Source organism: Letharia lupina, assembly GCF_014066315.1.
Source record: "Letharia lupina isolate WasteWater1 chromosome Unknown contig_26, whole genome shotgun sequence".
Classification (NCBI taxonomy): domain Eukaryota; kingdom Fungi; phylum Ascomycota; class Lecanoromycetes; order Lecanorales; family Parmeliaceae; genus Letharia; species Letharia lupina.
The window spans coordinates 1-23,090 of NW_023502995.1; the positions used below are offsets into that span (position 1 = coordinate 1).

The 23,090-nt window shown below is 49.7% G+C and overlaps 7 protein-coding genes across 7 annotated transcripts; 3 read left to right on the top strand and 4 right to left on the bottom strand.

The window, feature by feature from the left end:
• Window positions 1–787: 787 nt before the first annotated feature.
• Window positions 788–2,665, bottom strand: HO133_006655 (uncharacterized protein; the record flags this gene model as incomplete). The annotated part of the gene is made up of 2 exons (XM_037297552.1): window positions 788–967; window positions 1,019–2,665. The coding sequence occupies 2 exons, from the start codon at window positions 2,663–2,665 to the stop codon at window positions 788–790; spliced, it is 1,827 nt and encodes a 608-aa protein (XP_037146988.1).
• A 975-nt stretch (window positions 2,666–3,640) lies between these two features.
• HO133_006656 (uncharacterized protein) lies at window positions 3,641–5,570 on the top strand (the record flags this gene model as incomplete). Its single annotated transcript, XM_037297553.1, has 3 exons — window positions 3,641–3,949; window positions 4,289–4,441; window positions 4,494–5,570. 3 exons carry the CDS (start codon window positions 3,641–3,643, stop codon window positions 5,568–5,570), a joined length of 1,539 nt encoding a protein of 512 aa, XP_037146989.1.
• A 507-nt stretch (window positions 5,571–6,077) lies between these two features.
• HO133_006657 (uncharacterized protein) lies at window positions 6,078–6,819 on the top strand (the record flags this gene model as incomplete). The annotated part of the gene is made up of 2 exons (XM_037297554.1): window positions 6,078–6,612; window positions 6,677–6,819. The coding sequence occupies 2 exons, from the start codon at window positions 6,078–6,080 to the stop codon at window positions 6,817–6,819; spliced, it is 678 nt and encodes a 225-aa protein (XP_037146990.1).
• Window positions 6,820–7,250: 431 nt separating this feature from the next.
• On the bottom strand, window positions 7,251–13,118 carry HO133_006658 (uncharacterized protein; the record flags this gene model as incomplete). The annotated part of the gene is made up of 10 exons (XM_037297555.1): window positions 7,251–7,648; window positions 7,697–7,841; window positions 7,895–8,257; window positions 8,312–8,959; window positions 9,009–9,112; window positions 9,166–9,436; window positions 9,485–9,769; window positions 9,822–10,052; window positions 10,114–12,679; window positions 12,742–13,118. 10 exons carry the CDS (start codon window positions 13,116–13,118, stop codon window positions 7,251–7,253), a joined length of 5,388 nt encoding a protein of 1,795 aa, XP_037146991.1.
• A 342-nt stretch (window positions 13,119–13,460) lies between these two features.
• On the top strand, window positions 13,461–16,950 carry HO133_006659 (uncharacterized protein; the record flags this gene model as incomplete). The annotated part of the gene is made up of 2 exons (XM_037297556.1): window positions 13,461–16,076; window positions 16,123–16,950. The coding sequence occupies 2 exons, from the start codon at window positions 13,461–13,463 to the stop codon at window positions 16,948–16,950; spliced, it is 3,444 nt and encodes a 1,147-aa protein (XP_037146992.1).
• Window positions 16,951–17,197: 247 nt separating this feature from the next.
• On the bottom strand, window positions 17,198–20,029 carry HO133_006660 (uncharacterized protein; the record flags this gene model as incomplete). The annotated part of the gene is made up of 2 exons (XM_037297557.1): window positions 17,198–19,694; window positions 19,749–20,029. The coding sequence occupies 2 exons, from the start codon at window positions 20,027–20,029 to the stop codon at window positions 17,198–17,200; spliced, it is 2,778 nt and encodes a 925-aa protein (XP_037146993.1).
• An 853-nt stretch (window positions 20,030–20,882) lies between these two features.
• Window positions 20,883–22,209, bottom strand: HO133_006661 (uncharacterized protein; the record flags this gene model as incomplete). Its single annotated transcript, XM_037297558.1, has 6 exons — window positions 20,883–21,112; window positions 21,171–21,209; window positions 21,311–21,485; window positions 21,596–21,665; window positions 21,744–21,888; window positions 22,020–22,209. 6 exons carry the CDS (start codon window positions 22,207–22,209, stop codon window positions 20,883–20,885), a joined length of 849 nt encoding a protein of 282 aa, XP_037146994.1.
• Between the last annotated feature and the right edge of the window lie 881 nt (window positions 22,210–23,090).

Here is a 23,090-nt window from a genome sequence, read left to right on the forward strand (position 1 = left end):
CGCTGTTTGGACGTGGCCATCATAACATCTTATGATTGCACAATTCCATCCATGACTTGCCCCATTGTGTACACCACCGTATCGTACAAGTGTTCGTTTCTTGCATGCTGCGGAACCTATAAGAGCATTCTGCTTGCTTGAAGTGGCGAGGGCGACTGACTGGTTGCAAGATCTGGGACAACACGAGGCATTATATATGATAGCTCTATAGCTGCAGGCCGAATTTTAACTTTCTGCGTCCCCGATGTTCAAACGCTTTGAGCGTCGGCACTAGGACGAGAAAGCTGCCCATCAAATGAGGTCTCCGATCGGCATGCACAAACATCTTTGTAATAATCACAAGCACCGAAGGCTCATCTAAATGCCACCCAACAGAGTGCATTTGAAACCAGGGCTCTCCCATGATCGAAGCCATTCGAATCCAAATACGCTCTCAATGTCCCAGAAGGTCACGTAAAATCAATGTCATTCGTCCCTTGGTAGGCTCAAGTGATTATTCAGTATAGCTTTGCTAGGCTGTGTAGAAAAGCTGGACGAGATGATACGACGTAAAGTTCAAGGCTTCGAGTCTGCGTTGCAGCTGATTGTTTGCTCAGTCATATGTGGCATCGGGTAACGGGCTCGGGACAGCATTCAACGGCGCAGCATGGAGAGCCGGTTTAGCTTTCTTGCCCATTGTTCCGTTTCGTTTCCGCTCCACTTAGCACTTGAAACCCATTGCGCGACCTCCCTGTCGAAAGCGCCCGGGGCCACGGCCTCCTGAGCGGCCTCCTCATCCACAAGGTCTTCATCTTCCTCCGAGATAGTTGGTGGTTTCAGAAGGGGTGCTAACCAAGGATGCTGCAAAAGAGTTGCATAATTCGGACGGAGTTTGGGTATCTTGTTTAGTGTTCTCCTGACAGAAGTCCCTGGCGGCTTCCGAGAATTTATCAGTTGGCAGGTCGGGCGGCTCGCCATCCACAATAGCCTAGGCTTGTCAGATTGTTCTACTTCTCGGCGGCGAGGTCATCTAACTTACACTCAATTGACTGAAAATATTGTCATATGTCTCAGGTGGGTATGGATACTGTCCCAACGCGCATTCAATGATGGTCAAACCAAGACTCCAAATATCGCTTTGTACACTGTAAGTCCCCCGCCTGGATTCGCGCCAGCTTGAGCGACACCTCCCGCCTGAAATTCGTTCGGGCGCCATGTAGCTTTGACAGCCAATGTTTGTCTTTGCAATGCTCGCAACCAGGTTTCCACTAACGCCGAAGTCACAGATCTTGACTTGGCCCCTGGTATTGACTAGAATATTAGTTGGTTTCACATCGCGGTGGATGATATTGTGGTCTTCCTTCAACGACTTGAGACCCATGACCGTAGACATTGTAATCTTCCGAAGAACGCCTTCTGGCACACCGTCTCCGTACAGCTTATCAATCGATCCGCCGTCCATGTATTCCATACATATATAGACAGCGCCTTCTTGGAAGAAGGCCCCGTAGAAATCCACAATAAATGGCGATATGCATCGATGCAGTATATCTAATTCCATGATAATGGCGGCAAACTTGGCCTCGTCTAGCTCCAACCGAATCTCCTTCATAGCCATCACGATACCTGTCGTATTGCCAGGAGTCGCCGATTTGGACAAGTTCCCATTGGACGTATCGTCATTCTTGTTTGCGATCATCGAACTCGCTGCCATCGACGGCAGAGGTCGATTGCCACTTAGACCTTGGCCTGGACGGCGCAGCTGAGGTCGGCTGTGGCGTACTCTGTAGACGGTCCCATAATTTCCTTTCCCTAGCTCTTCCAAGTTGTCGACCTCGTCCAGCGAGATGTTGAAGCTCGTGCCGCTTGAAAAGTCAATACCTTTGCCATGTATTGTAGCTTTGCCCTTGAATTTCAGAGTCCCAGTTTTGGTGTCCACATATTCCGAGTACTTGCTAAATAGCGAGTCACCACCAGAGCCTTGACCCGGGCCTTGGCATTTTCCCGTGGCGGCATCCGAGGCAGGCGCCGTGCCGGCAGGTCCCCCTGAAGGCAGTTGCGGTCCCGAGGCATCAGATAATTTCATCCCTTTGTTGAGACCTCGTTTTGCTGCCAAGCCACCCATTTTAGGATTCGGTTTCAGGCCAGGAACAGCGGGCGCCGAGTTGAAGTTGGGCGCTTGTGGTCGACCAGGGGGAAGTCTAAGCCCCCCAGGTGCACCGATGAGTGGCCCACTGGGACTTGCGATACCAGAAGGTGCTATATTTCCGCCCATTGACCCACTTGGAATGGGTCCGGCAGATGTTGGTATTTGGGTCGTAGAGACGGACTGAGCTCCGACGTTTGGTGGCATGCGTGGATTCACGGGCGGAGGCGCGCCCTGTCTTGACAAATGGAAGGCCTTCATCTTCGCCTGCATGTCTTGAGGAAGCTGACTACCACGAGAGGAACCTAGGGCACTCTGGGGAAGGGTGGGCCTTCGAGCGGCGTTGAGAGTTCCCAGAGGGGTGGAGGAGGCGGTCATATTGGCGGCTGACCGGGTATCACTCGCATTGCGCAACGAAGGCAGACGTGGAGCTTGAGGGTTTGGAGGGGACTGTGCAAAGTCTTCCACTTGCGTTGCGGAATTTTCAGAAGGCAGTGAGCGGGAAGGAAGAGTTGATTCTGGAGGAATTGAGGAGCTCATGGCGGCAACGGAAGGGTTGAGTAGGGGGAGGATGAGAGAGATGAGAATCAATTAGGGCAACGGGCAATCAGGTCATAATATGAAAATGGATTATACTGAGTCGAAAAAGGAAGGTGATAGGCGTTGAGGATGTTTGTTCAAGCATGGAGGTCATGAAAGTCGATGTTATGAAAAATACTCTAGGAGGAGTATATTGTTATTTAAGATGGGTTACTAAGGTAAGTAAACGAAGTGAATCGTGGCTGAAGCTCCGCTTGACTCCCGAGAGGCCGATGATGAAATTCAGTCTTGATCAACAATTCTGTACTCTAATCTCTAATCTTATGTATCTTCTTTTCTTATCCTTTGCATCACCAACTTCACACCACAATGTAGAGAAATGGTACTTGATGGTCGGCTCTGGGTGTATCCCTTGGGCGCTCGTCTCGGCATGCGTCGATGCTTGCGTAGGCTCCCGCAGGAGACTTTGGGTTAATCTTAGGAATAATCACAAGGACCTGACTCCAAACCACTATGCCTGACTCTCTGCGCCTGTATTCCCTGTACTCTACTTGTCTGCAAACATTGGGGAAGGACTGGAAGTGTTATCGTAGTAACCAGCCAGCTGTGCCTGGTTCTTGAGATGCATTTTTGCTTTCCCAGCCTCAAGGGCGCTACATCTAGCCGGGACTACGAGTATTTTAGCGTGATGAGATTTTCGGATCATTTCTTTGCGCCATTCCCAGGCCACAACGATGGTGACGATTTCTGTCTCCCTTTCCTTTTGATACATCCATTGCATACAGATAAATATTCGCTCTTCAGGTTTCTCTCTAGATCACCCTTCAACCCAGGTTCCTTCAAATATTCTGCCTGTTATGATAACCTCCAGATCCTGTACGTGAGGTGTGAGCCGTTGTTTCTTCTTCCGAGTTGGAAAGAGCAAGTGCGGCAGTAAACTCTCTCAAGTCTGTGTGATAGCCAAATCGTCATACCATGCCTTTCTTCACCTCTCCCAATGCCTTCCACAATGCCAATTTCATGGCAACCTCGTTCTCGAATCTCAACATCCCCGCGGTCCCCGGCATGCCGTCTCAGCCTGCAATGAACCAAGCCCAGTTGTCTTCTGGAATGGCAACTCCACTTCCTCCGCACTCCTCACATCCCGCGCTACCTCATCTCACTATGCTTGTCTTCGAAGCGGTCTTAGAGGTGGTTTGTGTCAGCTTGCCCGGCTATATTATAGCCCGCCAGGGCATGTTCACGGCAGAGATGCAGAAGTTTGCTGCCAACCTCAACGTCACCGTCTTTACCCCATGCCTCAGTATGCGTCAGCTCCCCGCTGTGCCATCCAGGTCTAACTGTTGTTATAGTCTTCACCAAGCTAGCCTCCCAACTTACAACAGACAAACTTGCGGACCTTGCCATTATTCCCCTCATTTTTATAGTTCAAACACTCATTTCATACCTCTGTTCCATCGCCGTATCAAAGGCGTTTGGTTTTTCGAAGAGGCCTCGCAACTTTGTGATCGCCATGGGGGTACTTCATCCGGCTCTTCGTCTACGTCAATGTTGCTAAGCGCGTGTTAGGTCTTTGGCAATTCCAATTCGCTGCCAATTTCCTTGGTCTTATCGCTCTCACAGACTATTAAGGGACTACATTGGAACAATGTGCCTGGGGACAACGATGACGAAGTTGCGGCCCGCGGCATACTGTACTTGTTGATCTTTCAACAGCTTGGACAATTAGTCAGATGGAGCTGGGGCTACAACGTCCTGCTTGCGCCAGCGGAGAAGGTCAAGGGTACTGCTGAGAACGCCAACTCGCGCCTTGAGACGGGGGAGGCAGAATTGGGGGGAAAGCGAGCCTCTCATGAGGGGATCATCGACTGATGGAGAAGGAGATGAGCAGGACGTCAGCGGCTCTGATGATACCAGGGTCGAAAGCCGAAAGGCTGGCAAGGGAAATGCAAGCGGCTCCCAATACGGATCCGAATTCAGGTCAGGACAGCAGACGCCGGAGACGCATCGGCAACATACCTCTTCATTCTCCACAGCATGCTCGAGTGGCGGTCTAAGCAAGTCTGGACCAGACCCTGACCTTTTGCCAACCCCAGCCAACGGTAACATAAAACCTGCAGGACGGATGATGTCTTTCCCTTCAGTATGGTCAAAAGCTGATCCGATCGACGGGGATGTCCCACAAGGTCTGAAAGGGATTCCAATGCGATGTCGAACGGCAATGAAGAAAGCCACTTGTACATTTTCCCGTTTCATTTCAAAGACCTCCGGGTCAGCTTTCGGGGCCTTGCCAGGTCCATTGCAAAGGTGCACGACCAAGATTGCAACTGTGGTTGGAAGACTCTTGCTCGGGGTCTGGTCGTTCATGAACCCACCTCTATGGGCTATGCTGGTAGCAATCGTTGTGGCCTCCATTCCGGATCTACAAAGATTCTTCTTTGCGAACGGCACCTTTTTTAAGAATTCTGTGACAAGTGCCATACGGCAAAGTGGAGGAGTAGCCGTCCCATTGATCTTGGTCGTGCTTGGCGGAAATCTAGCGCGCAATACACTCCCAGCAGATCCAAGCCATACTAGAGAAGATGAGAAAGAAGAGACGAAGCTTCTCATCGCCTCCATTATCAGCCGCATGCTGCTACCATTCATCATCATGGCTCCTCTACTGGCGGTGACCGCAAAGTACGTACCCGTCAGCATACTGGATGACCCAATATTCGTGATTGTTTGCTTTTTGATCACCGGAGCGCCCAGCGCACTGCAATTGGCGCAGATCTGCCAGATCAACAATGTCTACATGGGGACAATGTCAAGGCTTTTATTCCAGAGCTACGTGGTTTGGATTCTGCCATCGACTCTGGTGCTAGTGATGTGTGCGTTGGAGGTTGTCGAATGGGCACAACGATAACGCGCATAATTGTGATAGTGTGCGTTCATATTTGCTTCTGTGAGTATTAGCTTTGGCGCTGGATTGGTTGTCGGCGGCCATTGACTTGTTGCATACGGATGCGCAGAAACCAACGCTGGGTCATGGAGAACGGCAGGCGATGTGGCTTTGCTGAAAGCTGAGCGAGATACCATTGAGAAGCCCAGCAAAGGTGGGGGTACGAATGGAATGGCCGGATATTCTGCGATCGAGAATAGACAAAAAGTACATCATTTCCAAACGGATGAGGCAGTGGAACGAGCATGTATTTGAAAATTAGCAGGGTCTCGAGGCTCTTTCGACTCTCTACCTACTTTATCCTTCTCGTCTCAAAAGAGCACTTTAACTCCTTTGACACGCTAGTGGTGGGAGAACGCGTTCCTACCACCACTACCAGTCACCGCAACCACCAACGCAGGCTCCAATCCCTTAAATTATCGGCCGCAAGGTGCAATCACTATACTCCGTACGGAGTACAAGACCGACACCATGTCGACCACAAAATGCTCCTTCAAGCGTCCCTTCCAGCCTAGCATCAGCTCGTATTTTGGCCACCCTACCCGCGACAGTGCCCAAACACCCGGCACCCAAGTGCACACACCAAGCTTTGCCCTCCCCAACACCATACAATCCTCTTTGCTGAACGTTGGAATGCGTGTTCGAAAATCCGTTCCGGAGGGATATCAGACGCAGCGGAAGTTATCTTGCGGCGTTCCCAGTGCCTATAATAATCTTACGCCGGAGCGCAACAGCGTCACCCCATCGCGCGGCTTCACCGGCCTGGTGCCATATTGCGGGATCCTCAAGATCGGTGGTCACAATACGCAGCCAGCCCCCTCCGAAGAAGATCTCCCGCCCTTGCAGTTTGATAGCGATGACTGGGGGTTTCTGTCAAGTCAAGAATCGAAAGCATCCTCCGATTCCCTTCGACCCATAGTCACTGTGCCCGTGGTGAGCAACCACAAACGCCGTCGCGAGGACGAAGATGACGAGTTGGATGTGGAATCGCAGCCCGTCTCTCCTCGTTCCTACCCCCCCATTCAGCCATACACGAATGCCAAACTTGGATCAATTGAGGCCCATCGCAGTGCCCAAGACGAGGAAGAAGCCCGTACTCGAATCATTTGAGCTGAAGGAGAGCGAGATGATTGACGTGGGAGGTTTTGGAGAGGCCGAATTCTTCCGGCCAGACGAGTGGGAAAATGATTGGGGTCATGCGAAGGAGACGTGAGAGAGAAGATCGTGGGAGAGCGAGAGTCTTTGAATGCTGTAAGAAATGAGGCGCAATGATACCCGGATAGAGTCCCTGTGAAACGCTGTTGTGCGTGTTCATGTTGATTTCTCACCCGCTTGAGGCCTTAGCAATTGGCTAGCGGCCTTCTTCATGGCAATGTCGTATTGTGTGTAAAGCCAATAACGGGTCGCGACAGCCGCTGTTAATGAGCCAGACAGATAACAGATACATGAGGAGAGTGGAGGAGATTTGATCTGTGTAAAAGATGCCTGGCAAGCTGCTTAGGACAGGTGACACTCATATTTGTACAATGTTTAATTAAAGGACCATCTCAAGACGATTTAACGTGTCGCTGAGATGGTCCTTACCGATTACTCTGAACACTTATTCAAAGGAAGTCCCGGTGCTCACTTCCTAGTAGGTGCTTTTTACTGCAGCATTGGATCGAGACTCTCCCCTAGTATCCCTTCGATCCCCACTACCCACCTCTGTACCTCTTTCTCCACCGCCTCATCATCATCCTCCAATGCCTCACTGATGAAAGGTAGCATCTCTGGCAGTAATGCTAGCCACTCCTCTCCTAGCCTCTCCGTCAAGGCTCGCTCACTCTGAATAGCGGCTAAACGGACCGCTGCTCTATCCGACCTCATGCATTTCAATATAGTAGCGTTCATCTCCTTATGGTGGGTGGCGGAATCCGTGGCGATCGCCAGCTCAGTGATCGCAGGAATCAGCTCAAGGACAAGGGGAGCTTTTTGGGCGTTGTCAAGCTGGCCCAGGAGCGCGGCCGAAATCGATGCGAAATGGGAGGGGGTTTGGTAGAAACCTGGACGGTCAGCTTTCAGTATATGCGAACGCAGAGAAAGAATTTTACCGTCTTGGTCGTGCTCGAAGGTGCTTTGGAGAGTAAGTATGACCTGTCGCCATAGAAGTAATGAGTCTTCGTCATTCAGGGAGATATCCTTGAGTATCTCTACGGCGTCGTCTATAATGAAAGCTGCGTAGCTGGTGACGATGGACTTGAGTATCATGATCAGCAACCGCTGTCTCGAGTCGTATTCCGCGAACATACCTTGAGAGTGCCAAAGAACTTGAGAAGGAAAGTGTACCAGCTTGTCTGCCTATGAATCATAGCTTTCATGTCTTTCTTTGATGTTGGACAGGTGGTCCATTCTAGCATTCGCGAAAACATAGGTCTAAACGTTGCGTCATTGAGTTTGTAGACCATAGAGATTGCGGTTTCGTTGACGGCGTCTTCGACTACTTGAATCTCCCCCATGTCATAACTATAGCCAGTAAGTGGTGACAGCTGGATTCTCCGTAAGTCAAAAATTCTTAGAAACAAGCCACCCAACGTCTCTGAGTGCTGAACAATCATCGATTTGGGCTGACGGTCGATTGTGAGACGCAAGATTTCAAGATGCTCCTTAACAGCCTGCCTCAAATTTAGTATACGAAGCCAAATTCAAGAGCCCTCTTCTGGACTTACCAGCGGTCCCTCAGTCATTGCAATCGTAAAAGTTCTATCCAAAGCAGCCAAGCAGTCCTTCGCTTCCACCTTTTTAGACATGAGTCGTAAAGCCTCAATGCGACTTTGATTACACTCTTCACTCATTCCAGCGTTAGCTGACTCAAATGATAGCTTCAGCACAGAGTCCATATCGGCGCTTGTAACCATCCATGGCACGTAAATGATGAGAGCGCCAAAAAATGAGTAGACTGCGTTGTGCAGGGCACCATCTTCTGTATCTTCGCCAATGCTGGTCGCCAAGCTGTCCATTGCCTTAGGAAGAGCGAGCGGTAAGATCGAAATAAAGCTATCGCTTGACACTTCGACAATTGTCGCGAGACACAACATAGAGATAGTTCGGAGACTGCTTTCGCTTGCCCTCAGGCATTCGTCTCCGGCAACGATTCTGGCACTGGCAACGATCGCAGCGACATCCTTCTTGCCGAACATTTCCGCGATACCATCTATACAAACAACAGCTGTGTGTTTTAGAGACACGTCTGCAGACTCCCTAATGATGGACGCGAGATGAGGGAGGAACGCGAGACACGCGGCCTGCGATGCTTTCAAGTCGAGCTTTTTGTCCTTGAGACGATCTCCGAATGATCGAAGTACCTGTTGGCGGATCTGAAGCGGGTAAGCTATAAGGTCTCAATTACTAGACACATCTACTGACGTTGTTCTCTGTTCGTGCAAGCAAACTTTGAATGCTTTCAATCAATTCCGATATAGGTAGTAATCTTAGGGATGCATCTAAAAGTTGCATACATAGTACATTCACTATGCTATCGTCAGTATTGATAATGTTTGAGTGTATCGCCTGGGCCACCAACATGTCTTGTTCCCTCTGTAATGCTCCAAAAGAGTGAACGTGTCTTCGAGGATATTTGCAAACAGAGCGCGGATCTTTGCAGCATCCTCGCCGCCGTCGCGTAGTCTTCTGGACGCCTTGGAGATCAGGTTCGCATCGCCGAGGATTGCAGGAGTCAATGGAAGTAAGTTTGAAGCAGCTCTGTCAACGTCATCGAGCTGCAGTAAAGACTTGGAAAAGGTTGGCTTTGGTTTCCGAGCATCTACAATTAAGCCCAAAAATTGTTTCACCATCTGCAAGACATCAGAGCCATCTACATGCAGCTTTTGGAGGATCTTTACCTGGAGGCGCGTCTTCACGCTGTAGCGGCTGGTAAGATCAGTGGCGAACTGTACTACACTTCTATCGCTCGGGTACTTGTCCAACAAGATTGCGGTCAAAGCGAAAAGATAGTCGCCAGCACCAACTTTGTTCACTAGTGATACAAAAAGATCGAGCCGTCGCTGGGCTGGTATATGCTCGTAGGCAGCGGCAAAACTCAGTAAAAGCTCGGAGACACCCACAAGTGGGCCATCTTTTCGTTTGTGTAGTGACTGTACCAGAGATGGGATAACTGATTCCATGGTCTGCACCTTCGTCAGCTCCGAGTTCAATACATCATGGCCCCAACACGCTCACCTGCTTTACCACATATGCCGAGAAATCATCATCCTGACGCAGGACGTTGGCACCCATGAATGTAAAAATAGGCATAATGCTGTGCAAAATCAATTCTGGGTTAAACTTTGCGAGAGCTGACACTAGCAGTAAAGCAGAATTGCGCACTTGAGAATTTGTGGTAGTCCTGATGCAGTCAATGAGAACGTCGGATCGAACCGATGCATGGTCAATCTGTAAGCCTGTTGGGGCCTGCCGCAAGTCAGCGTCCCTAGTAGACTTCCTTTGAAGCGTGGCATTACCGAATACGTACCTCGGCTCTTTTTACGATGGCAAGCATGCCTTCAATAGCCAGCACTTGAAGATAGCCTGTGGCTGTTGCTGGATGGCTTCGAGACTGTTGTAAGTCACACATGATCTGGGAGAGACCTCCTAAGAGTTCAGGATGGCGTTCAGTCTTGGCATCTCCTACTAACTCAAGGACAAATGTAATTTGCCGGATGGCAGATGCGAGATTGCGTTCATCGAGGGCGCCAGCATCATTCGAATGGCCGTGACTTGTCCGCTTGCGCTTCAACACTGGAGCCCCGTCCTGTAAAGCAGGCAAAATCGAAGGCACATTCTCTACGAAGGATCGGAGTGTAGCAGTAGAAAGTGGCAATGTCCGTAACGTTTCCATAGACTCAGCCTCTTGGTTGCCATTTGCCCCAGCTTCTACATTGCCAACAGCTGACTCAAACAAAGCTTTTGCCAACGAGGATTGGAGATCGATTTTGATGAATTCCCAAGTGATCTGTAGGCGGCGCAATGCTGCGGCTCTTAGACTTGGGAAGTTTAGGTTATTCAGAGGCTCGATGATAGACTTCAAGGTTTGAATACCATCACGATCGCCTGGTATAACGATGCTGACCAGTCTGTCCAGTAGCTGCGATGATACAAGCTGCTCCTCGTCGCAGATACGTTCAAAATCGTGTTGACCTCGTTTCAAAGTGTTTAATAGCAAAGGAAGCAATAACTTCGTACGCGAAGTGCTGCCCACCTTGGGCACCTGATTTAGCATCTGAAGTAGGCGAGATTTGACGGCGTATAGCGGTGTATTGACAACATGACTACAGATACTGCTGAGCAAAGCTAGCCGTAGAGACTTCTTCAATTCCCTTTGCGTAATGTTGGAACCTTTGCTGTGCTTTGGGCCGTTGAGGTTATCTGAAAGGAGCTGAGATACGTGGCTTTCATCAAGCATGCATTCTTCGAGATCTGGAACCATTAGGTCCAAGATGCTGTCGGTCTCTTTATTAGAAAGCCATGTCACTGCTTGAGTCTCACCGCCCTGACCATAAATTTGCTGCTGGCCCAATATTGGTCGATTGGTACTTTTATTTTCCTTGTCAGCCGTTTTCTTATAAGCAGGCGCTAGGACCAAGACAAGTTCTGCGGCTGCGCGGCGAACGCTGGGAGACGTATCAGCCAGCGCGTACAGTATGTACGGCAATAACATCTGCACATCAGCTGTAAGAGTTTCCTTCCTGAGGTATTCCACCACAGTCCGGATCGCTGCTGTTCTCGCTGTTGCTGAGCAATGGCCGCACCATATTCGGACAAAGAATGAAAGGAAAAGAGGCTCAGTCATTCCTAGGGACTTCCGAAGGACCGGTAGATTAGAAAACCTTTCTAGGTTCATTGTAGAAGTGTAGATCGAGAGAAAAGCGTGAGCCAGGCTGCCATAGACGTAGGAGTCTGAGTGTGACAGAAAAGATATCTCATAGGCTGTCCGTGTTGGGATTCGGCTCATTACAGTCTCGAAGTCGCCTGTCGTCATTTGTCCTTCTGCATTCTCCATGTCCACATCTTCAGTAAGCTGCTCAGGTGTGCTCTCTTTGCTATAATTTACCCGTCGGAGTCTGTTTTCCAGATATTTCAAGTCAAAGTTTGACTCTTCCATGGTGCTGTGTATGACAGCCCCAACATCTTTCGAATCGCACATAAGAAGAACAAGGTCTGCCAACGACCCTTGCACATCGAACCTTGGATTCGGATTTGGCGCCGTCGTCTGAGCTTCATAGATTACTGATTTGACCACAGCCTTGATGGAAGCATCACTCATAACATTGGCTTCCATCAAGGTTCTCAAAAGCCGCAGCCCGCTTGTGTCTCGAGCTTTTCTAAGTCTTGAAATAATACCAAGCGCGACACCTAGAACAAGCTTGTCAATCTTGTACTGCTTATTGAGTGTCAAAAGGTCGTCATCAAGGCGTTCGAGCGCGATGACCGCTTCGAAGGTTTTGCCGGGTAGACCGGCTGTTCGCTTTTGCTCAGCCAAAACGCCCAAGCATATCAGTCCTGCATGTGAAGTCTGGGACCAGTCGGACGTGATCGCTTCCATCATTACAGATAGTACACCATCATCTAGGCTAGCTTTGGAGGCTAAGATCGTTAGAATCATGTAGCATCCCATCCGAAGGTCCGGCACATTATCAACAGAGAGACCATCATTAAGGACAGGTAACAAGAAACGAACGATGTCTTCTTGGTTTTGCTTCTGTGCCTCGCGTCTAGCGGAGCGACCCTGGTCAAGCATCGCAGCCACAGCTTCAGTAGCAACTGACGCCCAGAATGATACCAAGGTGGGATTTTGGAAACCTAAGTGACCGGAATCAAGTACGAAAGCACTCATAGCGGTGAAGAATTGGCGGTTGGTGGATGCAGCATGTACGATTACGTGACGCGGTGGCTTTGCAAGGGCTTGAACGTAGGGGTGGAGAAACCTGAGAGTGGGTGATAAATCTTCGGGTATGAGTGAGAGCATCGTAGGGAATACCGGAGCGTTGTGGAATGGCAGAAAGGCGAGTACCAGGCACATAGTGTTATTTTGGTGAACCCTAGTCAGAAAGGTCGTCAGGTCGAAGAAGTTGAGGCAGACAAAAGGCGGCCCTTGACTGACCTGAATCGCCTGACGAGCCATTCCACCGCTTTAAGAGCCGGTTTCAATAGCAGCTTACTCCCGACTAGATGTAAGAACTCCTCAAGGACAACATCAAGCTGTTGGTTTTGGGCAGCAGTCATCTGCGTTCGCTCTTCCTGCTTGCTCTGTTCGCTGAAAAGATTATTGGCAAAGCCGGCGAACCTCGAGTCCAAAAGGCAGAGTTCCTGGAAGCCCTCGTAGCATATCTGGTACAACGAATCGAAGTCCTGGGTTGCGGCGACACCAGGTTCGTAGAGAAGGGACCGCGAATGTGCTTTCTTTTGAGCTTTGAGGTCGAGTGGATTGGTAGACTTGGCGCGAATCTGGGCCAGCTGTGAGGCCAGTGCTGTAGCCATGATATCGATGGCTAGTCCGTATTATCTACCGATGACATTCAAACGACGCTGGGGCTCCCATACATTTCGTCGATCAACCGAACGAAAAAAAAAGAGCCGAGGGAGACTTATGAATATACATGCAGCGCGGGTTTACCGAGGGCCCGGGCCGGGCCTGGTCCCAGGCTCACGTTCCACGCTCAATAATTGGCCAACGGCTGATACGTTCGTTTTATTTTACGATTACTCTCCAAAGCGAAATCCCGAGCGAGAAAGGGAAGACATTGGGTACATATGCTATTGCTTCCTTTCTCCTAGCAATCTAAGCTTTCAAAGAGGTGAAGGCGCCACAAGTACGTCAGTATGCCAACTGAATCAATCAGCTCTCGTCAAAACCCTGACGGTAAACACGCGGAAAAGACAGCGACTCCCAGATTTGCAAGCTTCAAGCCAAATCCACCGTCGAGAATCCAGGACCAAGAGACTAGGACTTCGGGAAACGTGAATCGGCTTCCCGAAAACCATGACCACTCTCCGGACGAGTCTGTTTCGAGGTTGAAATCTGGTAGGCAAACCCTAGGCCGACATCATCCTCGGGGTCACCATCAACGTAGCGTTGACAGGGAAGCGAACCGTCATATCGGATCACAGCCTGCAGGACACGATCCCGGGCCTGGTGAAAACATACCACAGTCGTTCGTAGTTGACCGAGTAGGCGATCGCGACAATCTCAACTTCGGCGCCCTCCATAGATATGCAACGGCGTCATATTTCCGTTTCGGTGCCGGAAATATTGTGGGATCACCCATGAATCAGAGGATCGATCGAGCACTGAGTACTGACAAAGCATTGGTGCTGTCCGACGACACATATGGATTGCCGAAGAAAAGAGACAAACATGCACGTTGGAGGCTTGATCAGAAGGGAGCAAGAGAGTTAAAGATCAAGCCACGAGAGGAACACGACCCAGCCATTGACTCTGCCGCCGACTATGTTTCCTTCGAGGCTGCACATAGAGCGAAGAGAAGGCGAGGAGATGACGGATTGCCTGTGGATTGCGCGTCGTCTTCAGATGAAAATGATACGCAATATAGCTCTTTAGAGGGCAAGGCCAGATACAAGAAAGAGCCTGCTGATCAAGACTTGAAGTACAACAGCGACACATCGTCTTCACAAGACACCGCGGGCAGCCGTCTTCTTGTATTGGACGAACCAGCTCAAAGGAAACGAGTCCAGTTGTCTAGGAGGACGGATGCAGAGCCAACCAACTTTGAGGCTTGGATTGATCTGATCAATTACCAAGACAACCTGCTTGGGCTAGGTCAGAATTCTAAAAGAACGAGTCTGACCAACGCTGAAAGACGTAGCAATGCTGAGATCAAATGTTCTATTTTTGAAAAGGCTCTAGAGAAGGTCAAAGATTCGGAGGGCCGTGAGGTCTTGTTGCTTGGCATGATGCAGGAGGCTGCTGAGATTTGGAGAACTGAAAACATTTCATCCCGCTGGAAAAGTATACTTCAGCAGAATCCCCAAAGTTTGCGATTGTGGACCAAATATCTCGATTTCATACAGAGGAACTTCACCAGTTTCAGGTTTGAGGAAGTAAAGAGCGTCTACTTGGATTGCTTGAACCTAACCCAGAGGGCAAGAACCAGTGGCGAGATAACTCTTGACGAGCACAACAAAGTTTTTGACATCCAAATCTATGTCGTACTTCGCATGACTCTGTTCATGAGAGAAAGTGGTTTCGCAGAGCATGCTACGGCAGCATGGCAAGCTTTGCTGGAATTCGTTTTCTTTAAACCTAACTTTTTCCAGACTAGCGACCATAATAAGGATCGGTCTTCTCATGAAGCCACTGTATCCATGTTTGAAGAATTCTGGGATAGCGAAGTCCCACGGATTGGTGAGGAGGGCGCTGAAGGTTGGGCAAGCTTCTCCCAAAAGCAAGGGGAGCCGCCGCAGCCAAGAAACGAAAGGGCAGATGACCTCGAAGACAGCAAGGATCATTGGAAGTCGTGGCTTGCTTTGGAGAAAAGTCGTAGTTTGCTGTCCCGAAACCCTGTCCGTACTATTGATGATATAGAGGAGAACGATCCCTATAGGATTATTCTGTTTTCGGATATTCGGCCTTTCCTCATTGATCCGCCGTCGCTTGCATGTCAGCAACTGATCTTAGACGCTTTCACTGCGTTCTGTTGTCTTCCACCTTTTGCTGCGGAAGGCCCTGATAGTCATTCGAGGGTCTGGGGAAGAGACTGTTTTCTCCGTAATGATGCTCTACGGTTGAATAGCAAGCTCCAGGACTCATGGAAGTTGCGTTTCCCAAAACAACATGGAGGCTCAGAGGAACAAAATAGCATTGATGAGGAGGATGCTCGGTTGCATTCGGGCACGCGAGATCCCTTTCAGTTCCCTGTCCGAGACTATCAGGTCTCGTCGGACTCCCTATTTGCCGAAAGGCAGTGGTTTTCCGCCTTTGATACATGGCAGGAGCAATGTTTTGGAGATGGCGGCCCAGTAGAGGTGGCATGGACATTTCGATCACTCAAGTCGCTCATGAGTGTAGATGCAGGGAAAGAAGCCGTTGCGTTATATGTTCTCGCCTTAGAGCTAAGGACCTCACCAGGAACAGTAAGAAAAACTGCGAAGAACATATTGAGGAAACGACCGTTTAGCATCTGCATCTACAATGCGTATGCGCTCATTGAGTATCGCCTGGCCGGTACCCAGAAAGGTGAAGGTATCATCACTACGTCACTTAATATGGGCAAGAAACTCGACGAGGTCTCCCAAAGAGATTCCATACTGCTGTGGCGCACCTGGATATGGGAGACGCTAAGTGCAAAATCGGCGCAAGAAGCTTTGGTGCGGCTTTTGGCTATTGGAGACGAAGAGATCCATATGCCTTTTCCGGAACTGCATCCGCTAGATGACTTGGGTTTAGCAAAGCCGGCTCTGCTGCTTCGAACAGAAAGGGTAGAACTATCGCCGTCGAATATTGGATCATGCTAACACCTCATAGGCTCTCATTGCCATTCGCGATCATATGTTATCGTTGAGCTCATACACTCATGCAGCCTTTGCCATCGAATGCCTGATCCTGTTCGCATATCTGAGAAACGCCCAATCCTTAACCGCAGCGACTTCGGCCTTCAAGTCAAACATCGCTCTTCTCTCCACCCATGTTTCTTCGAAATCTTCGAACCACGAGCACCTCCACCAATCCTTTGCCCGACTCCTTTATTATCATGCCACTCATACTCATCTCTTCAAGCCATCGGATATTCGCTCACTCCTTACGGAAAACATAGCTCAATTCCCGCAGAATACCATCTTTCTCTCCCTCTACGCTTGGAACGAAGCTCGTTTTCGCATCGACGATCGAGTACGCTCTGTTGTTAAGGAGCTTGTCCTCGGTGGTAGCGGTAACACAAAGAATAAAGTCCAAGACAGTGTGGTGCCACACTTCTTCGCCATATACTCGGAATTGCACCGCGGTGTTACGTTCGGCAGCAATATTTCCACCATCCGCAGTACCTTCGAACGTGCTGTCGAGAGCGATAGCGGTACACACTGCGCGGGCTTATGGAAATTGTATTTTCTATTTGAACACTCGAGATCTGAGGCTGAGAGAGCGAAAAAGGTATTCTGGCGAGGCCTGAGGGCTTGCCCTTGGGTCAAAGATTTGTATATGCTTGCCTTTGAGCATCTGAAAGGCGAGAAGGTGATGGGTGAGGCAGATTTGAGAGGCATATATGAGCTTTTGGGCGAAAAAGAGCTGAGGGTGCATGTAGGACTCGAAGGCATCTTTGAAGGCTTAGACGAGAGACAGCCAGACCAGAGAGGGTGAGGAGATGCTCTCAGCAGAGAGGACTTCATATCAATGCGGTAAATTTTGGATGCAAAGCCATCCACCGTAGCCACTTATAAGTGAGTACGTCCTATATGTTCTAGGAAGCCCGTTGCCATAAACTGTTCGACCTTCTATAATGCCAAAATCCCAAGCAGAAGAATATGCCATCTAGTGTTCGCTCCTAAGCGCCATCTAAAGCAGCGCTATGCCAAAGCCAACTCTAACCCATAACCCCTCGTACGCTTCAGCCAGAGGTCTTAGCAAAGACAAACGATACCCTGTTGCCCTCATCTTTCAACACATCGAGCAACACCTTGTCATGAACCAAAGCCTCCATATCGTCATCATCTTCCTTTGAGAAATTTGAAGTATCAACGTGTGAGTAAGCCATCAGCAAATCCATCTTCGCACCATCCTTCTGATTTCGGGAAGAACGCGCATCTTCTTTGATCTTTCGCTCTTGCTCTTCCATGTCAAGGTTGTTTGCCTGAATGAGCCGAGGTAGATCCGGCATTTCCTCCTCTCTCACCTCATCATCGCTGTCCAAGATCTCTGTCAGCTCTTCGTCGACGGGGAAAGGGGCCGGTAGACCTCGCCCCTCGCAGCAACAGCCGAGCAGATCATGAGTCTGACAGGACAACCCTTCGTCGAGTCTGAAAAGGTCCTCGAGTTCTTCCTTTGTGAAATTACTAGTCCCTCCCTTCTGGTCCATGATGTTGTTAGCGAGGCCCAATTTCGTCGTCTGCCTCTGCCAGATCTTCTCGTCCAATCCTCCAGCCATGACAAAGCGATAGATGACACAAGGCCTCTTCTGTCCGTCGCGATGGATCCTTGCCATTGCCTGGAGATCTGTGGCAGGGTTCCAGTCTACGTCGAAAAGAACGAGGCGGGAGGCGCCGATCAAATTGAGGCCAACCCCACCAGATTTGGCGGACAGGAGGAAGGCAAAACACTCGGAGGCTGACGAGCGGTTGAAAGCGTCTACAAGTTCTTGGCGTTTGGAGGATGGGGTGGAGCCATCAAGGCGGAGGTAATGATAGGAGAGTGAGGTGAGAAGTGTTTGCAGAAGGTCGAGGGTTGCGGTGTAGTTGGAGACGAGAACGATTTTTTCTCGGGTAGTAGTCCGAAGGTTGTGCATAAGTTGATCAAGGACCCGTAGTTTGGTACTACCAGCGTTGGTGCGAAGTAGATGAGGGGGAACACTGGCCAGAAGTCCGGCTGTCAAGGGGCTCACCGCCACCGAAGGATCTGAAAGAGTTTTGCCATTGAGCAACGACGGGCTGTTGCAAACCTTCTTGAGGACAGTGATGAGCTGAAGTGAGGCCTCTGGGCTTCCCAACAACCTCTGGAATGCCGGGCAAGCGAGGACATGGTGGTAGGTGGACACCTGAGCCGCGGTTGGGCGGCATAAAAGGATATACTCCGTCTTTGACGGTAGGTATCTCGAGAGTATATCAGCAGTCCGGCGAAGTATGAACATGCTGGTCAGTAAGGCTAATTCTTCGCTTCTTGCTTCGCCTTTCTCAACATCTTTCCTCAAAGCGCCAGGCTGTCTGCTTTTCACGATCGGAAATTCAAATTCTTTGGTAAACGTTTTGAATGATCCCAGTAGGTCCGGGTTAACAAAGTCGACCATCATGAAGAATTCGCTCAGATCATTTTGGATAGGAGTCCCAGATAGGATAACTCTCTTTGAGGTGTTCAGAGATTTGATGGCTTGTGCGCTCTTATTCTTGGCTGTTTTCAGACGATGGCCCTCGTCAGCGATCACAATATCGATTCCATGGCCCTTCTTCAGATCCCCGACCACAGTCCTTAGCTTTTCATACCCAATGATCCCAACGGGATAAGCTTTGCTTGTAGTAAAGCCTGTGATATGCTTCTTGCTACCGTCAAAGACGTAAACACCAAGTCTGTCAACCCCAAGCCATTTGCGAAATTCCTTGCGCCAATTGTTTATCAGAGTAACGGGACATACTATCAGAGCCTTTTTGATGACAGGCGGCGGATTGTGCGAACCGTCGCAGATAGGGTTCTGCTTCAGCAACGTCCATAACAACGCGATAGTCGACAGACTTTTGCCTAAGCCCATCTCGTCTGCTAGGATTGCACCTTGGCCATCAAAGTCACGCATGCCCATCACACACTCGTACATGAATTTGACTCCTTCACGTTGATGTTCCCGTAGGTGTTTCGCAAGAAGTGGATCGACCACAACATCCACGACCTGTTTTCCTTTCGGCACGGTTTTGGGACGCTTCATGACTATTGCTTGTGCGGCGGTTGGATCATGGCGCGGTGTTGGCTCGTTGGGTTCCTGCTTAGGCATTACAGTGCTTGCTAGTAATGGATTCTTGAACATTGCTTGGGTAGCTACACTTCTCGGCGCAGCCAGATTGAGTGGCTTCTTCGTTTCCTCGCTCTGCTGTAGGAGAGCCGCCTTCGAGTCTGGCCTCGGCTTTGGGTTTGGTAGGGGTACTTGTACAAACTCTGGTGTAAACTTCAAGATGCTTGACTTCAGGAATGGTCGACCGGCCAAGGAATCCTCTTTTGAGAGGATGGAATCGACTTCTACCTCCTTTCCCCCTATCGATAGCTGGGAGCCAGGAAGCAGAGGCCAATCGCAAGATGCTTTTCCCATATCACGTCCTGAAGTGTCCTGGAGATGGGCATGCCCGCCAGTGACTTTTAGCACCCCATCACCATCCCAGGTCTTGTGCTTCTTGGTCGTATACTTCCGCCTGTACGGAGAACGCCGTTAGCGATCAGTGAGTTCATCATGAAGAAGTACGTACCAAAGAACATTGTAGTATACCTCGGACCCTCCGTCGAGTGACTCTGTGGCTACTGCGGGGTTTTTGACTGCTAAAAGTGGCTTGCGTGGAACTGAAGATATTCCAGGGGTTTTGAAAACCAATTGAGGCCCCATCGTCTTTACCCCGTCCCCTTTGTCGCTGCTGATCCGCCTCTTTTTTGCTTGGGGCTCGGAGCCTCCGTCATTGTCACCAGACTCCTCGGTCTTTCTGAGCAATGGGATTCGGAATGGTTTTCCGACCATTGTAGAGGCTTTGGTCATGACTCTGCGTCACGTCCATGTAGTGATGTGGAAAAGACACAAGTTCGGAGTGAAACGCGGACGCGTTATGCCCTAATGCGAAGTCACATGATCAGCCCTCCCTAAAGTAGAGACGCATGGTGTATAAAGTACTAGATTTACGGTTCCTGTGCGGATGCTTTTATATATTTCCACGAAATTACGGTCAAAATTCTTTATATGTTTCTAGAATCTAATTAAATCTGGATTTATCACCTGTAGTTTTTCAATCGGCGTGAAACCCCAGATCCATAGCGTCCAGTTACACATCCAATATACTGTTATTAGCCCCTCACGCTCCACCGGCTAGGTACCGTGTAATGTTTCTGCAAAGCTCTTCCGCCAGTCAAGCTGTTGGAAGAATTGGCAGTAGTAAGTGCTCTACATCTTGCATACCCAAATTTGGGTAGGAGTCGCTCAGTAAGATATTCCATGAGCACAGAAGCTTGTCAAGCTTAAGCGGTTTGGTACCATCATAAAGCCACCCCTCTTGGTAGCGCGCATGCCACAATTCGCAGCAAGACACGACGACTGTAGATTCAATGAGTCTCCCAGTCTCCCAACGTCTGATCTATTTCTGAATATATATGCCCCTTTTCCAAGCGGGCCGTCCGAACAGCTTTTCCTTCAAAGCGCACCCGCTGAGCAACAGACGCCTGTCAGATGCAGATGTAGGCTCAGATATGAAGCCAGATATGAGGGCAAACGACACGCCAGAATCAAATTATATGACTAAAAGTGAACATGTGTGAAATATCGTATGTAACTCCATTCCAGAGAAATCATGCCAGATTGGCAACTCAAACGTCGACCAAAATTCCACGGTGGCTCCAGCCTACTCATCTTTGCCTTCCGGGTTGTCTTGCGGATGATGTGAATCGTCCTGCCCAGGATTTGCCTCCTCATAATTGTTGAACTTGACAAATCTGTAGTATCCGCCAGAGATCAGAGCACCCAAAAACGGCCCAACCCAGTATATCCAATGGTAACCTGGGAATTCCGCAGTGGCAACACACGGACCGAATGACCGGGTAGGATTAAGAGAGCCTCCGGTAAAGTATACACCTGCCATGTGCGTCAATCGTTGTTCACGAATTCGGTCCTGTTCTATTGATGAGCATACCTGCAAGTTCCGCCACAAACAAGGCAAGCCCGATGCCCACTAATAGAATACTCAGGATCAGCGGTGCCTTTCTGGGCAGATTGGAGGTACAGGGCACCAGAAGGGTGTAGAATGGAATGAGCTCCTTGAAGAGCACCTACCTGGAGCAATGAAAGTTGCTTTGCTCTTCTCGGCAGCCAACATCAACACCGTGAAGACAAGTTCTGCTGTCAAAAACATCTCGATGAAGACTCCCTGGGCGATGGACGTTCCGTTGGTCAAAGTTGTAGTGAATGCAGGTGTACCGGGAAACATGCACCGGACAAGGGCCGCTGCCTGCACGTTTCTAAATCAGCATGACGTCTTAGGGATATGAATACGGTTTGCAATATAAGTCCAGCCGCGTCGTTGGTTGTTTCGATCGGAAAACGGGCCTCGCTACTCACCACTATCCCTCCAAGCATCTGAGCGGGGAAAAGGAGCGCACCGCGAAGCGCTGGGAGAGTCCCTGTAATGCTAGTTGTTCTACAGCTTAGCATTCTCTTCTCGAGATGGGAGACTGTAGGGAAATAAAGGGCTGGAGAAGTATCTTACACCATACCGAGCGTCACTGCGGGATTGAATAGTCCGCCGCTGATTCTGTAGAAAACCCAGGCAGTGACAGCGAGGGAGAAGCCAAAGCCCAGGCTGATGAAAAGAAGCTGGTCGACCGTGCGAGATCCGTTGGGGTCTATCGTGTCTAGTTGAGGATCTCTTGTCAGTCTTTCCCGTTCAATGGCCTCGTTCAAGATTCCCGCAGATTAACAGACGGATCTCAGGGCCCAAGAATTTTTGGACAGGGAGGAAGTATGGGCTTGATATTTGACGGACTGGCAATTTGAGTGGCAGCGAAGGCAAAGTAGAGGAACATGAAGGTGCCGACGAATTCCCCCGACATGGCGACCAAATGTCCTCTCACATCCTTGCCTAGGTATGCACCGTTATCCTGCTTATTACGCTCCACGTCCCGGTCTCTTGGGGGCGGAGGATCGCCCTTTGGGCGACGAAGAGGGTTCTGCATCAAGAGGTATGGTCAATGAAGAAAGGATGGAAGTCAGTCAGAAGAAAGGGAGGCAAATGCTCGAATGGAGGGAGAGGAGGTGGGTGTGAAGAAGGGGTGAGGTATTTTGGAGCAAAGAAAAAGATGTTGAGGGCTAGATGAAAGGGTCATTCTTGCGTGGTGCGTCACCTCAGCGAAGGCTTGAGGCGTAAAGTAGGTGTGGGCGGGTCATGGCAACAGATTTAATTTACAAAGCCATTTCACCAAAAACGCCATAAAAGCTTGCTTCAGCCTTCAGGCATGGATCCCTCGGATCTGAATCCGCTCCAAGCCTCCACCATCCTCTCTTCCAGGTTCCAGGACATTTATCCCCCGAAACATGGTCAAATCTAGCCCAAATCTAGCCCAAATCTGAGATGACAGGGCTGGAGCATTTCCTGATTGGTTCGACACGGCACGGCAAGCAGTCCTCGCTCATCAAACTACCGGATTTTAGTTCATCCAGCGGTCCAGCCCCTTCATATTTAAAGTAAAGAAATAACTAATAATACATAAGGTACTCATTATTTTGTGCTGAAGACTACCGAAGAGTCTAAACGTACATGTAATGAAAGACATATAAGAAACGTGTGTGAAAGGGCAAGGTAAATACCGTAAAGGTAATTGACCGCAGCCACACCGTTCCACACCGTTGGTTGACACGTGGCGGAATGCGCTGACTGTCACCGAAAATGTAGCATACTGGACTACGGTACGTCATCATACCGGTACTCTACTCGTACTTTAAAGTACTTGCTTGCTTGCATGCACGCACTTCCAAGGCTCGGGACATTTTTGGTGACAGGGGCTGTCTGAGCTCGAGGTCTAGGCCTGACCAGAACGGGGATAAGGTAAAGCAGGGC